This window comes from Brachyistius frenatus, unplaced genomic scaffold (genome assembly GCF_029030835.1).
Source record: "Brachyistius frenatus isolate BFR_SWC_R1_liver_20210118 unplaced genomic scaffold, ASM2903083v1 Contig_43, whole genome shotgun sequence".
Classification (NCBI taxonomy): Eukaryota; Metazoa; Chordata; class Actinopteri; family Embiotocidae; genus Brachyistius; species Brachyistius frenatus.
The window spans coordinates 3211157-3225461 of NW_027210642.1; the positions used below are offsets into that span (position 1 = coordinate 3211157).

Sequence of the window (14305 nt, forward strand, 5' to 3'; positions counted from 1 at the left end):
ATGCGGTAGCCAATGAACAGTTGATGGATATGACAGGGGCCTCTGTTGCATTAACTGTTCATTGTGACCCATTTACACCCCATGTGCACTGTGAACTGCATGTGTTTGTGAACCATTTATTACATTTAGATCGGAGTCACCGAAAGCCACTGACATTTACGTAGAGCTGAACTCCTCAGTTGTGCTGCTGCAGCTGTAAAGTCAGAGCCAGGCTGTGAAGTACAACGAGCTGGAGGACATTTAGCAAATCATTTGGTCTTAGAGGATCATGCTGTAACAATCAAAACTCAACTGCACTTTAGGTGTGGTCCAGGGCCTTGCAGATGTATTTTAATCATCAATATTTACACCTAAATAGCTCATTTGAAGTCACCCCTATCCAAGTACTCATTGCAAAGATGAATAACTCATTTATTCATTACGTGAAGAACTTTAATCTACCGAATTATCTGTCTGAGGTATGTAAGAAATATCACATTACACCAGTACATTCCTATATTGAAGTTAAATACCCGTCCGAGGTCAGAAGCCTTTCTTACTACGGCAGCACAAATGTGACACAGTGGCTCCTCGCCATATATGCTGAGATGGCGTAGGTGGGGCCTGCAGTGGCAGTAAGACACACTTCCTCTTTCCTTGATGATGAAAACATTTGTCAACCTCCACTCTACCAGAGGAAGATCATTTTGAGAGCTTTAACGGCAGCGAGCTCAGAGCTGCATGTTTGTAATTTTCCATAAGTGTGTCACTCTGTGTACACTGAAGTGCAGATTTCCTGCCACCTCAACTATACTGCTTTGGGTTTTTTTTTTTTTATTGTGTATTGTAGTGTGACCTCAGGGGCAGATAATGTGTCAGGGCTGTTGGTAGGGACTTGCTGCAGTGGTGATAGTGTAGCAATGGAAGAAGATCTGGTTCCAGACAAGGATTCCTCTCAAGCCACAGGTGAGCACCAAGAATGTAAAGTTTGGAGGCGATTTTGAGCAAGTGCAGGTTTTTACTCTACATATCGTGCCGCTCATCCACCTTATATGCATCTTACATCTTCTTTGTTGTGTTAATTTGTTCTCAAAACCCTTTTCCAATGAGATATACATTTATTCACTGGTTAAAATGGCTTTAAATGGATGAATATCCTCCAGCAATGTGTTTGAAAATTTGCCGACATTGCTATAATGCCAATATGACGTGGTTATTGCATGCGGGTGCATGCACACACTGCACAATGTGCCTCAGTAATTTCTGTAAATGTGTTTGGCAAAGGGTTTGTGGTGCTGTGCGGCATCCTCCTCCTTGATGAGTGGTTGGTGAACTTCCTGAACCCTGTCTCAGTTTTGACATGTTCTTGTTCTGTCTTTTCTGTTTGACTTCTGTATTTTTATTGAACAGGATAAGCCTACCATTATACTTTGCAAAACACCAAGAGTGAAATATTAACTCAAGATATCATTGGTACTAGTGTGGCAGTAGAAACGTTTGTACAATTTGAGCTTCTAAGTTCCTGTTCAGGAACTTTTTACAAACTAATTTATATTCATGAATGAAAAAATACTTTACAAATGCCAAATAGTTAAATATTTGTGCAATTTGACTGAAAAAAAACTCAGTACTAAGTTTAATGGAACATTTTTCTTGCCTCTCACTTCTCTACATGTAACCACTTGCTGGTTTGAAAAACAAGGACTCTATGTTCATGATGGACGTGACACAAATTGCAAGCAGGATGTGGTTGACAGAAATGGAGGCGCCTCTGAGAAAGAAAAATTTATTGTTCTAATTTGTTGTAAATGACTAGGTTTTTTTTTGTTTTTTTTCAAATGTCAGTACGTCAGAAGGTGAAACACCAGTGAAATAATGTAAGCACGAAGTTGGGAAGTTTCATTATCAAAATGCATCGCATTTTATTTCAGTTCATGTTCAGCGAAAACAATTTTTCTCAGAAATTTTAAGGAAACACTGTGAGATATGACTGCAGAAGTGGAACTATCTTTTCTCATTTTCAATATTTTTTATTTTGTCCTAATGTGTGTTTGTGATCTGCAGTCTGTTTGCATATATTAAAGATTGATTTGGCCTTTAAGTTTGTGTTGTGTTGAAGCATTTTACATTTCTGTAGAGTCTGTTTGGTGGTGAGGATTTCAAATCTGCAATTGGGTTCAGTATCTCATGAATACTAAGATCATCTTATTATTTAATGTATCTTAACATGTCTCATTTCAGAAGTGAAGAAGGTGCGTCATAAATCTGAAACCAAGCGATATAGTGAGATTTTCAGAGATTTTGATAATCTTGAGTTATCTCTAATCTCTTCGTAAGTATTACACATCTACATAGTATATTCCTCATGTTTCTCATGTCTTCTGCATCACTCTGAATGCTAAGCTTGATCTAAATACTGTGAAGGAAAAACATAGTGGTTTCTGAGGTGTTGTTGAAAAAAAAGGCTTCAGGCTGGATGAATCTGTTAAGATATATTTGTCAATTCATAACCCTGATCAATCAACATGAAGTCAGCCAGATATCTCAGTATTGAATTCAATCTGAATTAAATGAAGCGCCATATGTCCTAAATTTTCCCAATGAGCAAACATCTAGTGACAGTGGTGAGGAAAAACTCCCTTTAAACAGGAAGAAACTCGCAACAGAAACAGGGTCAGAGGTGGGTGGCCTCGACTGGCTGGCGTGAGGGAACCGAGAAAAGAACAGTATAGATAGTGTTCATCTGATGGCAGCTTTTAAATAAAAGTTAAGTCAAGTTTATGATTTTATGACAAAAACTGAAATCACTGGATACTGCTCATGTTAGGGGATTTGTCTTATTATTGCAGCATTTCTTTGAAGGGACATTAACACTAAACAGACATAATGTACAGTATGAATATTGCAAAGTATGGGTGCAGTGATGTAAGTTGATAAAAGTCAACAAAACAGTGTGCTTCTTACATCAGTATATATTTACTGTTTGTATACAGTATGTTCCTCAGGGAAACCTAAGCCTTTTTAGGTGTTTGACTGGTTTTTCTCCATCTACATTTTTCCTGTGTTCAGTTCAGGGGAGGATCTGCTGTCCGACTTCGACTCCCAGTCCATCTCAGAATCCTTCTCTGTAGAAAGTGCAGAGCTCACAGAGGAACAGGATGTCTCTGTAAGAGATAAATACCTCAAAATTATGAATAATTATGTTGTTGTTGTTGATGTTAAAGTTTAACTCACATTCTGTTGCCAAAAATTACTTTTTATCCAGATTTTTTTGAAACCCATTCACAGAACATTGTGTTTTAAGGGATAATCGGTGCTTTGATAGAGTAACAGTATGTTTTTGTTTTTTTTCACAGTGTGAAGATGCATTAGGTCCACAGATACAAGCTGAAGCCAGTGAGGCGGATGGAAACCAATCAGGTTTGTAATGTGTTAGAGAGGAGCGGATCAGTATGTTTGGCTCAAAACATGCACACAAGGAATCAGTCCAAGGTTCCTCTGTGCTGTACGTCAACACCAATCTATGAGACCTATTGTATCGGTCAAGGTTTAATCACCTGCTCACCTGTGACTGGCATCTGCGATCTGTGACACTTAATAGAGTACCTTCAATCTTTATTTATTTTCTTATAATTAGCTGTAAATTGTATTGCCCTTCTGTAACAAGATTAGGCTAAAAGGAGAGGATTAAAGCAGGAGACAGCTGCTCTCAGTTTTTATGTTGGACACAAGGGGATGACAGAGTTGCACAATATATAAAGACGAGACCCACTCATGGTCTATAGTGGAAGTCCCTGCCAAGTCCACCGTCCTCAGTCATACTGGGTGCTGAAACCTATAGTTTGAGACAGAGACGAGGAATTACAGAGATGGATAGTGTTATAATAAGATAGCGGGAATAGTAGAGTAAAACAATATTCTTGCTGCATAGAAACTTCTCCAGAACACCTCCCCCACCTCACCTTACCGCACTCGCTCGGTCACACACCAGGAGGTAAACCGCACTCGATGCTCCTCTAAAGCCTGTCACTCCGCAATCTGGATCTGACCAGGATAATCCTCAATCTAAGGGCGGGAGGCTGAAGCTACAGGGCTGCACAGACTCTGCTTGAGGGCTGGTTTCTGAAAAGTGCTCAGAGACTTTAAAATACAGAGAGGAAAAGGGGGAAGAGAGGTCAACCTTAACATACAACTGAAGCTGGGTTTCAAATCCATCACTCCCCTGGAGTTGCCAACTCTGGTTTTTGGACTTCGCTTGAAGATATTGAGGAAAATGTTACCCCGGTCGGATTTTTTTTTTTTACCACTCTTACTGGATTGGGCGTCTGTGTAACAGAACAGAGCGGAATCAAATTTGCATGTGTGATTGAGGAACATGAGAGAGAAGTTGTTACACTCTTCCTGGCTGTATTAAAAAAAAAAAAAAAAAAAAAACCTGCACCGCTCAAAGATGTGAGAAAGTTCTTGAAGGGCTTTAAACTTTGTCTGAAAGGAAAAATTATGACATCTGTTTGCAAAAGTTGGAGTGGAGGTGGAGCTCAGAGAAAAATAGCAAAATAGAAAATGTTGTGGGGAGCTGTTTGAGAGACCAGGTGACTGTCACATGCGTCATCCAACGTGTGTTCGTGTGAGTCACAGAGGAAGAAGAGCAGTTGTCATATCAACACCCTGCCTGTCGACAACAGTATGGCTGAGGCACAGTGGTGTCCTAATATTGCCCACTGGTTCTGGGTGTTGTCTGTATCTGCTCTCGTTGTAGCTGACTACCAGTGAACAGGTGGGAGAGGGAGGGGCCGGACAGAGAGAGGAAGAGGGGAGACGAGGGAAGTTATCAAGCTAAAGCTGTTTGTCTTTGGTCCGTAAAAACCCTCCTCCCACAGGTCACATCCCCATTGTGATAAGTGGGAGATGTAGGGCAGGGTTTTGTTGCCAACCAGCTACAGTATACATCAGTTGTGTTTACATGCAAGAGATCCCTACAGTTTGCTGGGACCTTCTGGGAACCACAGGACCTTGACTCTAAGGAGCAGCTATGACTTGCCATATGCAATCATTGTTTCCTGTTCTGGGTTTGTTTATGTCTTCTTCTTTTTTTTAAGTGGCATTTGATTTTTGATCGTCTTGTTTGATGAAGTCTGGGAGATTGGGGTTGTCACTCTGGAGTAGATCGGTGTTTCTTTGAGGCTGGAGGCTGTTTGAGACCTCCGGGAGAGACAAGCTGCTGGGCGGGGTTGTAGCCCGGTGGACACGGCTTAATCCCTGGGTGCAGCTCCAAATGTAACCGACCCGACAGTGATGCTGATGTACTCCCCCACAGCCCAGGAAGCAGACCTGGCCCTCTGTCGCTATGAGGATGGAGTGGAGACGGCGCTGCAATACACCAAGACGTGGTGCCGCTATGCCAAAGACCTCCTCGCCTGGATGGAGAAGAGAATCAGCTTGGGTGAGTTCTAAAGCAGCTGACAAAAGAAACACATGTGCAAATTATTGTCACATCATAGAGGTGTTGTATTTGAATATGAACTGAACACAACAGCAGGAACAAATAGATTGCTTACAAAATGCAAATCGGTTGTCTCTACTTCATGAAATAAAAATTATTTCAAGCACTCTGCAGTTACTAGTTGTAGAAAAGTACCAACATTTAGTGGATTCAAGTTTGGGGTAAATTTGGATTCATTTCTTCAAATTATTTCAAGAGAATTCGTTCTTGTGTTTGTTTGTTTTTTAGAAATGGTAAGACATTGCTAGAGTAGTCAACAGGACTCAGAACAGCAGAGCATTGTTGAGTATCTTCTATCTGGGAAAAAATAATCCAGAGATGTTTTGGTTTAAACTGTACGATGGAGCAATATGTCATATTCAGGGCCAGTCTGTATTAAGTCACTTACCGAGGATGTCCACAGTCACCCCTGTGAGCCACACACAGGGAGAAAGGATTAAAGGGCAGATTAGCCAGCAAGAGGAGGGTAATAAAGGAGATGGGGTGCTTTTAAGGTACATAGGTAGTGATTACCCTCGTATCAGCCATCACACATGTCCGGTGTCCTAGACAAGGATGTCAAGCATGCAAGTCAATCAAATTACAGAGTAACAGCAGCTCAGCTGTGCAGGAGCAGCGTCAGGCAACAGCAACTGATGAGTAATTCTGGGTGTAGCTCAGCCCTCAAACCACTTATTACACACTATGAGTTACTTAATAGCAACAGTACGATGTTCCTATTCAAAGAGAGCAGTCAGATCACGAGCTGCTGTCAGAGTAGAGCTTCTATCAGTGCCTGACCTGCACTGAAAGGTCAGATTCTCCACAGTCGATTTCACAGCTTCAGACAGAAACACTGAAAATACTTCATTTTCTGCTGAAATGATTCCACTGATGCAAAATGCAGACCAAAAGGTGTTTAATGAAATAAATCAAAATAGACACAAGCCAGATCGACTACAGTCAAGTTGTCGTTGAGCTCCAAGAGGTCTAATGAGCTCTTCAGTAAAGGTCAGGGGTGTCTGAGGAGACACGGAGGCTCTGTCACCACGTTTGATCAGAAAAGGGTTTCGGGCATCAAACTGAGGCAACACACCAATAGCAGCCATCAATATTATGTTCCCATTTCAGTAGCTAGTCCAAGTCTGCTTGTCTTTTCTTGTCTTGATGTACAGTATCTTAAGATGAAGAAAAACTTACTGCTGATTTTTGTTGACAGAACAAGAATTTGCAAAAAACATAATGAAGGCAGCTGAAGGCGCAAAGGCCAATGTGGCGCAGCAGGTACGGCTTTGTTTGTTGGATATTTTCCAAAGAAAATGTTTCACATTGTGTGACACTGTGTAGTTGAAACGGATTGCTGCATTCAAATTTGTAGCATTTTCCTGTCTTAGCTGTATTTACTATAGTAAAGCTGTGTAAATTTGTCCATGCCTGTGCAGGAGATGATGCCGCTACAGTACATCTACACCATGGCTCTAGAGCAAGACATGAAGAACAGTGTGACCTCAAGAAGGACTTCTGAACTGCTGCAAAACCGCTGTTACCAGGTGCACACACGCACACACACACACACACACACACACAGAAAAAGTAATCCCTCACTGTGTTTCAGAGGCAGATGACTTTAATCCAGTATCTCTCTCCCAAAGGCCCTGGCTGCCAAGAAGAATGAGATCGATAAGTGGCGCAGAGAGTTTAAAGAGCAGTGGGCAAGAGAGCAAAGGAAGATGGTGAGTGAGTTAGGAATCATGTTTATGGTTGAAGTTAAGCTGAGCTGATTGCACTGTCCAAACCCTTGTCGGAAAATGATCATCATCATCATAGTATATTATATATATATAATAATACAGCTAAAATTTGTGTCTGTGTGTAAACTGCATCATTCATGATGCATATACATGTTTGTAATGTATTGTTTGTGTTGTTTTTTTTGTTGATGTAACTGCTGTTACATGTTAGTAACTTTGTATGTTATATTACAATCTGGTTTTTTTTATTCTCTATTGGTCAACTTTGCCTGTTTTCAGAACGAAGCGGTGACAGCCTTTAAAAAGGCCAGGCAGCAATATTTCCAGCGCTGCGATGAGCTAGAAAAGGCTAAAGCTGTCTCTGCTAAAGCTGTGGATGACACGGCTGGGATAAAAACACTGGACAAGAGGAGGAAGTCCAAGGATGAAGCCCAGACTAAGGTGAATATCCTGATAATGCACTATAGAAATAAAGTTTTAATAGAAAAAAAAAAAGTATAATCACAGGTTACTCTTTTTCTGTTAGTAATGTTTGACAATGCAATATAAGAAAAAAGACTTATACTGATTTATGACTGCATAGCAACTCTAAGGTCTTCTCTCTGTCCTCCCCAGGTGATGGAGGCGGAGCTTCTGTACCGAAATAGTGCGAGGGACGCCAGGATCCACCAAGAGGGGTTAGTGAAGGTCAAAGAGAAAATTATTTCTCACATCCGCAAGCTCATCTGTCAGGGAGACACTGTGCTCAAGGAGGTTGGTATGAAATCATGGAAACCAAATACCTGTCTTCCTGTCAACTTTGTGTCTCGACAAGATGCGGTTAAAACATAGAATACATGGCAGTTTTGTCAAGCACAGTGTCTTGGGATGCTGGAAATACGTCTCCAACCTTTTTCCTCTGATAACTTGATTTGAATATTTTGATGCTATATTCCACGCAACCATCTTCTTGCTGACCAAATTACTTCTTGGTCTCTCCTTTGCATCAGGCCACAGTCAACATGTTCTACTACCAGCGGCAGCAGACGGAGCCCATTCCCCTCGGCTATCACAACCTGGAGCTGACCTGCAGACCTCTGGAACCTGGTGAGCCCTACCTGCTTTACATCCACAGCAGGCGTCGCCCCGAGCAGCTTCTCCAATGCTTCACCTTCCAGGAGTATGTTCCTCAGGGCAAAGGGTACGGTACACTGACAAAGGGCTGTTTCTGCTGTTACTGTGGCTGTGATGTCTGAAGTGGATAAAATACAGTACATGCAACTTTTTTAGATCATGATCATCTAGGAAAAATGTGTGTAATGCAGAAAAATAGTTTGGCATCTACTGAATATACAATTTTATGTGCGTCTTCTTGCACTTTAAGCATTCAAATAATTGTCTCAATACATTTTATTCGAAAGCAACAAACGAAAGACCAGCAGCACTCTGAGCTCTGTGCAGGACAACTCCTTCGTGGCAGACGAAAGCCCTGTGAGACGACCCAGCGATGGCAGTAAGGACTCAGCATGATTACACCATGACTATATTTACAGACAAATTCCTCTCTTTAACCTCATGTTGTGCTATGTTGCACTTCAGGGAAAACAGGCTGCAGTGACAATGAGAGCTTTGGAGGCAGTTTGGAATCGTTGTCCAGCCCTGGTAGGCACAAACCTACATTTGCTTCTCTAACTTTTCCTTTACATTCGTATCAAAACCTTACGGAGCTTAACTTCTATTTCCTCTGTTACTGTTTTTTCTGCTCTGTGGGAATGCGTAACTGCAGCTCACACTAATAGGTGGCTGCCCAAAACAGGATCCACTTTGACTGTATCATCGGATGACCTGGACGACCGGGATGTGGTGTCAGAACCAGGTTTGTTTCCTCCTTTTTACGCCTCTATAAGCAGGAACAGATTTATTTACCTATCCACCCCACTGACAGTAAACTTCATAAATCTATCCTCTCTCCCTCTCCCTGCAGAATTAATTGATTACCAGCCTCCTAAAGTTCGCACATTTTCTCGAGCTGCACTGTCACACAAACTCAGGAAAATGAAGAGCAAGATGGTGAAATGCAAGCAGTGTGACAACTACATTGTTGTCACTGGGGTTGAATGTGAGGAGGTACATATGAGAGACATACTCTATACATTTGGAGAAGAACTGCAGCTCAGACTAACATGGACAGAACATCAATGGATTTTCCGTGATTCTTAATGTGATCTGTTGTTTTCCCGTCACACGTTCAGTGCGGGCTGGCTTTGCACAGGAAGTGTATGGAGGTGTGTCAGCTGGAGTGTGAGCACAGGAAGGGGACGGTGTTCGGAGTGGACTTCTCTCTGCTGCCACGTAACAGGCCAGACGAGGTGCCCTTTGTGGTGCTGCTCTGCACGTCTGAGATCGAGAGTCGAGCGCTCTCTGTCCAGGTATTGTTTACCATCACAGTGACCAAAACATGGAGGCTGTCATGTGGGAATTGTGGTCTAATAACTGTTGTCTGCTTTTGTTTCCTGAGGGTGTGTATCGGGTGAGTGGGTCCAAGCCTCGCATCCAGAAGCTCTGTCAGGCCTTTGAGCTACAAAAGGAGCAGGTGGAACTCTCTGACTTGTCGCCACATGACATCAGCTCCATCCTGAAGCACTTCTTCAAGGAGGTAAGGGACTCATTACCAAATTAATTGCACTGCATTTGTTAGGCTGATTATAAAGAGAATGAGGGCTAAAAATCAGATAGACTACTGTGCAAAGGTTTAAGGCACCAAAGGTAATGTAAGGAAACTTTCACAATCAACTATCTATCAATTAACTTACTTTTTTTTTTTTTTTTAAACAGCTGCCAAACAACATTTCAAGCTATAGTACATACAGTAACCTATAGTAAACTACTGCAATATAAATTATATATATAACAGAAAAAAACACAAATAAGAGCAATATTTGGGCTGACCACCCTTTAAAACATCACGAGCTGTGTGCAAAGTTTTACACGGTACTGTAGGCTGTTCCAAACATCTGGCTGCCTAAATTGCTTCTAGTTTCGTCATGTGATACCAAACTGAGATCAGGCCTCTTTGGGGGCCATTTGTTGCATTTGTTCTTCTTGTTGCTGAAGATATTTCTTAATGACTGTGGCTGTATTTCTGAGGTCTCCTGTGACAGAAAGATTTGTTTCCATTGCTATGTGACAGTACTGTAGTTTTTCTCTCATAATTCAGTAAGTAATCTCAATGTCATCTCTTCTAGCTCCCAGAGCCCTTGCTGACCTTTGACCTCTACAATGATTTCATCGCGATGGGAAAGACCATTCAGTTCATAAATGAAAGGGAGCCATCAGCAGACACTAACCAGATAATGGACATCATTCACAACCTGCAGAAGCTACTACAGAAACTTCCTTCATACTGCTACAGCACTTTGAAACACCTAATGTCTCACCTGCAGAAGTGAGCATGCAACTGGGCGACAGATGTTTCGAGTTACATTTGACCTAAATCTGCTCAAAGATCACTTGAACATGATTGTCTCTTTGGATTCTGCATCAAATTTCTCCTGAGCTTTGCTTGGATTTGTCTGCTGTTTGTCTTCACAGAGTTTCAGAGAACTTCGAGAACAAGATGTCCCCGAGCAATCTGGGTATTGTGTTTGGGCCAACATTATTGCGCCCTCTGGTGTCCACAGATGCGTCAATGATTGCCTTGTTGGAGACCAGCTACCAGGCTGCCCTTGTTGAGTTCCTCATCACACACCATGACAAGATTTTTGGTCTGGAGCCAAGACCCGACACACCTCCTCCTCCAGCCCCCACTGCACCTCTTCCAAACACTCCTCCCAGAGCTTCCTGTCCCCTGGATGGGGGCGTCTGTGCTGATGCGGAACATGAAACTTCCTCCAGAGAGAGGTTACACTCACTAGAAGTAAGTACTTTAACGGCAGCTCAAACACAAATGTAGTGGCTGCTGTTATAGTCGATGCTGCAGGCATTTCTGAGACTCATATTCGCAACCAATTTGAAGAGTTGCTTTTTAAGCAGTCACCTTCATTTGACAGCTACTTGAGTTTAAAAAAGATCAGTAACAGTTGCTTGGCCCTCACATCGGCCAAAGAGAGTTTCCACTTACCTGCAGTTTTAAGAGCCTTAGCACCTGGCACCTTAACCTCACCTCTATGCTGTGGGGATTAACAAGATGGACAGCTGCTGCATTTCTACTGCTCTCTGCACTCTGCATTACCTTTCTTAGCTTTACTGTGCGGGTATTTCACTGCTATTACTTAAAAACAACAACAAAGAATAATTTACCTCACTGTATACATTCATAGTTGCTCTATAAAAAGGCTCAGAGGTAGGAAAACCAAACATGTCCCTTATTGAGTTAATAGTACTTAATGTGAGAGTTCAAAATGTCCTACATTTGGTACCTTTACATTTGTACTTGATATAGAATAGCCAGATTCGTGGTGGGTCATCAATGCTCCTGTAACTATCACTCTTATGTACTACTTATGTACTGCTGCAGTATTAGTCTTAGTCTGTAAACACCGGCAGAAATCCACCACTCAACTTTTGTCATTCCAACAGAGTCGAAAAATCAAGAGAGATTCAAGCGAGGGTTATATATCTGACAAGTCTTCATCCAATGAGGCAGTGGACCAGCTCAGCCCTGAAGCCAATGAGAGAGCAGGTAGGCGGGACGCAGCAATAGAGGAATTACTCCTTCACTAGACTAGGGGAACAAATTACTGATAGAATTTTATCCACAGTGCTTGATGTCTGGTGCAGTTTATAGATGTTGGGGTTGTCTATTGCCAGTACATTGAATTACATCTTGTTGTGTCAGCTTGTGCTTTTTCTGCCTGAGGACATGTTGTAATTAATCTTTTTGGAGAACTTGTAGGTATTACACATACAGCTCCCTGGTTGTTTACTTCATTTCTACACAGACAGGTGGTTGGTTCCAGATTACAGTTACTTGGTACCAGATAGTGTGGGTATAGGAAGTCACAGTGATCTGATGCAGTTCTTTTTTTATCACTTTACTCGTTTCCTTCATTTATTTTTAGAAATAGGACTTCCTTTTGTCGCTACGTAGTTCCGCAAAATTGGTTGAATCATGGCTTAAATTTTTACAACAAACTCACAAAATCAGACTGTTTTATGCGGCTCTTGAAGCTCCAACTATTCTGTGCTTGCTTTACTCTTGCTGTATTTCTGAGGTGCTTTCTTCTTTGTGGCTGCGATAGCAAGCAGCTTCAAGGCTTCTGATCTCCACTAAAGACACGCCTGTATACATAAACATCAAATACAGAATCGTGGAATTAGTTTTACCTTCCAGAAGAATGTTTATCATTGAGCTTTCACTCAAGGTTTTTGTTTAATTTGCCTAAAACAATATGCAAGGAAAGCCATTACTAGTAACCAATAACCTGTGTTTGTACTGCATTACTTTGTGAGTCACATACTTGTCCTCCCTCTTCTGCCTCAGTCCTGGCTATAAGAGGGGCATCAAGTGATCCTCAGGGAGAGTCGGTGGGGGACCCTACCTCTGATTTAGGGACCCAGCCACACCATCGCTTCACCAGACAGCCTGTGAAGTATTACCGACACCACAACTCTGGAACCCGACTCTGTAACCCAGCTCATATAGCCAGACAACCTGCAGCTCCCGTGGTGAGGGGCCATCCAGAGAGTGCAGACAGCAGCCGCAGCTCCTCTCCAGAACTAGGGACACAGAGACTCCCCCAAACCTTAGCGGTCCACCAGGTCACCGTTGCCACAGAGAGTAAAGTGGACGTCCCACTGAGCCCTCGTGAGGTTGTGCAGTACATGCTGGGACTGGACTCAACATTAACATCACCTGAAGCTGCGACATCATCGGGTACAACACAGGAGTTGACTCCAGCTGATCAGAGCACAAATCTGACCAATAACAGACAGAATCATCCTTTGTGTCAGTTAACAAAGACAATGTCTTTAGACCACAACCTCAGCTCACCGGCCCAAAAGATCCTGTCTGGTCTGAAGCTAAGACGCAGCCAGTCAGGGAAGGACGAGCAGCTTTTTGTCTGAGTACAGACAGAAATCTCCAAGACAGTTCACTGGACTGCATTCACACTCTCTGGAAGACTGCATTCATATCATAGCTACTACTATTAACATTCATGTAGTTATTGTAAATTAAATGCTTTCATATTTTATGCACAAATATCACCTGTAGCACAAGATGTAACTGTGACCAAAAAGTGAAATGTTTCAAACTAACATTTGAAACATAGATAAAAGTGCAGACCTGATGCTTACTCAGATACCGTAACCTTATTACTGCTTAATCTTATTTAAGATTTTGATCTGTCGACCATAAAGCTGACTAATACCCAGACCAGACAAGAGGGCTTCATGTATTAATTAGTTTTTATTACTTCTAGTGTATTTTAATGTAAAAGAAGGGAGGTGGAGTCTGGACATTTAGAAATGGAAACTACCACTTATAAGTATCCATGTTTAGTCCTGGACAAACTTTAATGAAGACTTGCAGAATACAGTGTTCACGTTTTTTATTTCTTTATATGTTATAGCCTCCAGATGGAACTTTTCACATGATCAAAGTTTACTTCATTGGTGTTTTAGTCATCTTAACGCTAATGTTCCTCAGTTTTATGCATCTTTGCTGTTTTAACACAAGGGGGCGGTCTTCTCTCAGTCTGAGGGCAAACATGCCAGACACAATAGTAGGAGGGCAATAAACCGTTTATTTCAATTGTAGTAGAGTGTTTTGAGATGCCACTTTTCTTACTTTCACATCAGCCTTTTCATCCCTGGACCTGTTCCAGTTTAGACCTCAATGTAAAATAAAGCAACATTTGCTCATGTCTAGATGGAGTTGTGGTTAGATGTAAGTGATATCATCTTCATTTGCCTTTGTTCTTTTGATATTTTTCAGCAGACTCAGTCAGTTTAAAAATAATAGGATAATGATATAACTATAATAGATCTTTTCCCGCATGGAGAGGGATTGATATGTCATCACAAGTTGTTCCCCCCTTGCATGCGCCTTCTTAAGTGCCCGTCTAACCTTGAACACAAATGCAAAAGATCCTCCCCATCTGAGTTATCAATA

General features: G+C 41.8%; 1 protein-coding gene across 1 annotated transcript; it reads left to right on the top strand.

The window, feature by feature from the left end:
- The first annotated feature begins 744 nt into the window (after nt 1-744).
- Nucleotides 745-14061, top strand: gmip (GEM interacting protein). Its single transcript, XM_069703020.1, has 21 exons — nt 745-945; nt 2221-2311; nt 3049-3145; nt 3336-3399; nt 5297-5422; nt 6681-6745; nt 6904-7011; nt 7114-7194; nt 7492-7653; nt 7828-7965; nt 8202-8392; nt 8613-8704; nt 8791-8853; nt 8978-9067; nt 9176-9318; nt 9444-9620; nt 9710-9847; nt 10437-10636; nt 10783-11107; nt 11770-11872; nt 12674-14061. Exons 1-21 carry the CDS (start codon nt 900-902, stop codon nt 13255-13257), a joined length of 3084 nt encoding a protein of 1027 aa, XP_069559121.1. The 5' UTR covers nt 745-899; the 3' UTR covers nt 13258-14061.
- The last annotated feature ends 244 nt before the right edge of the window (nt 14062-14305 follow it).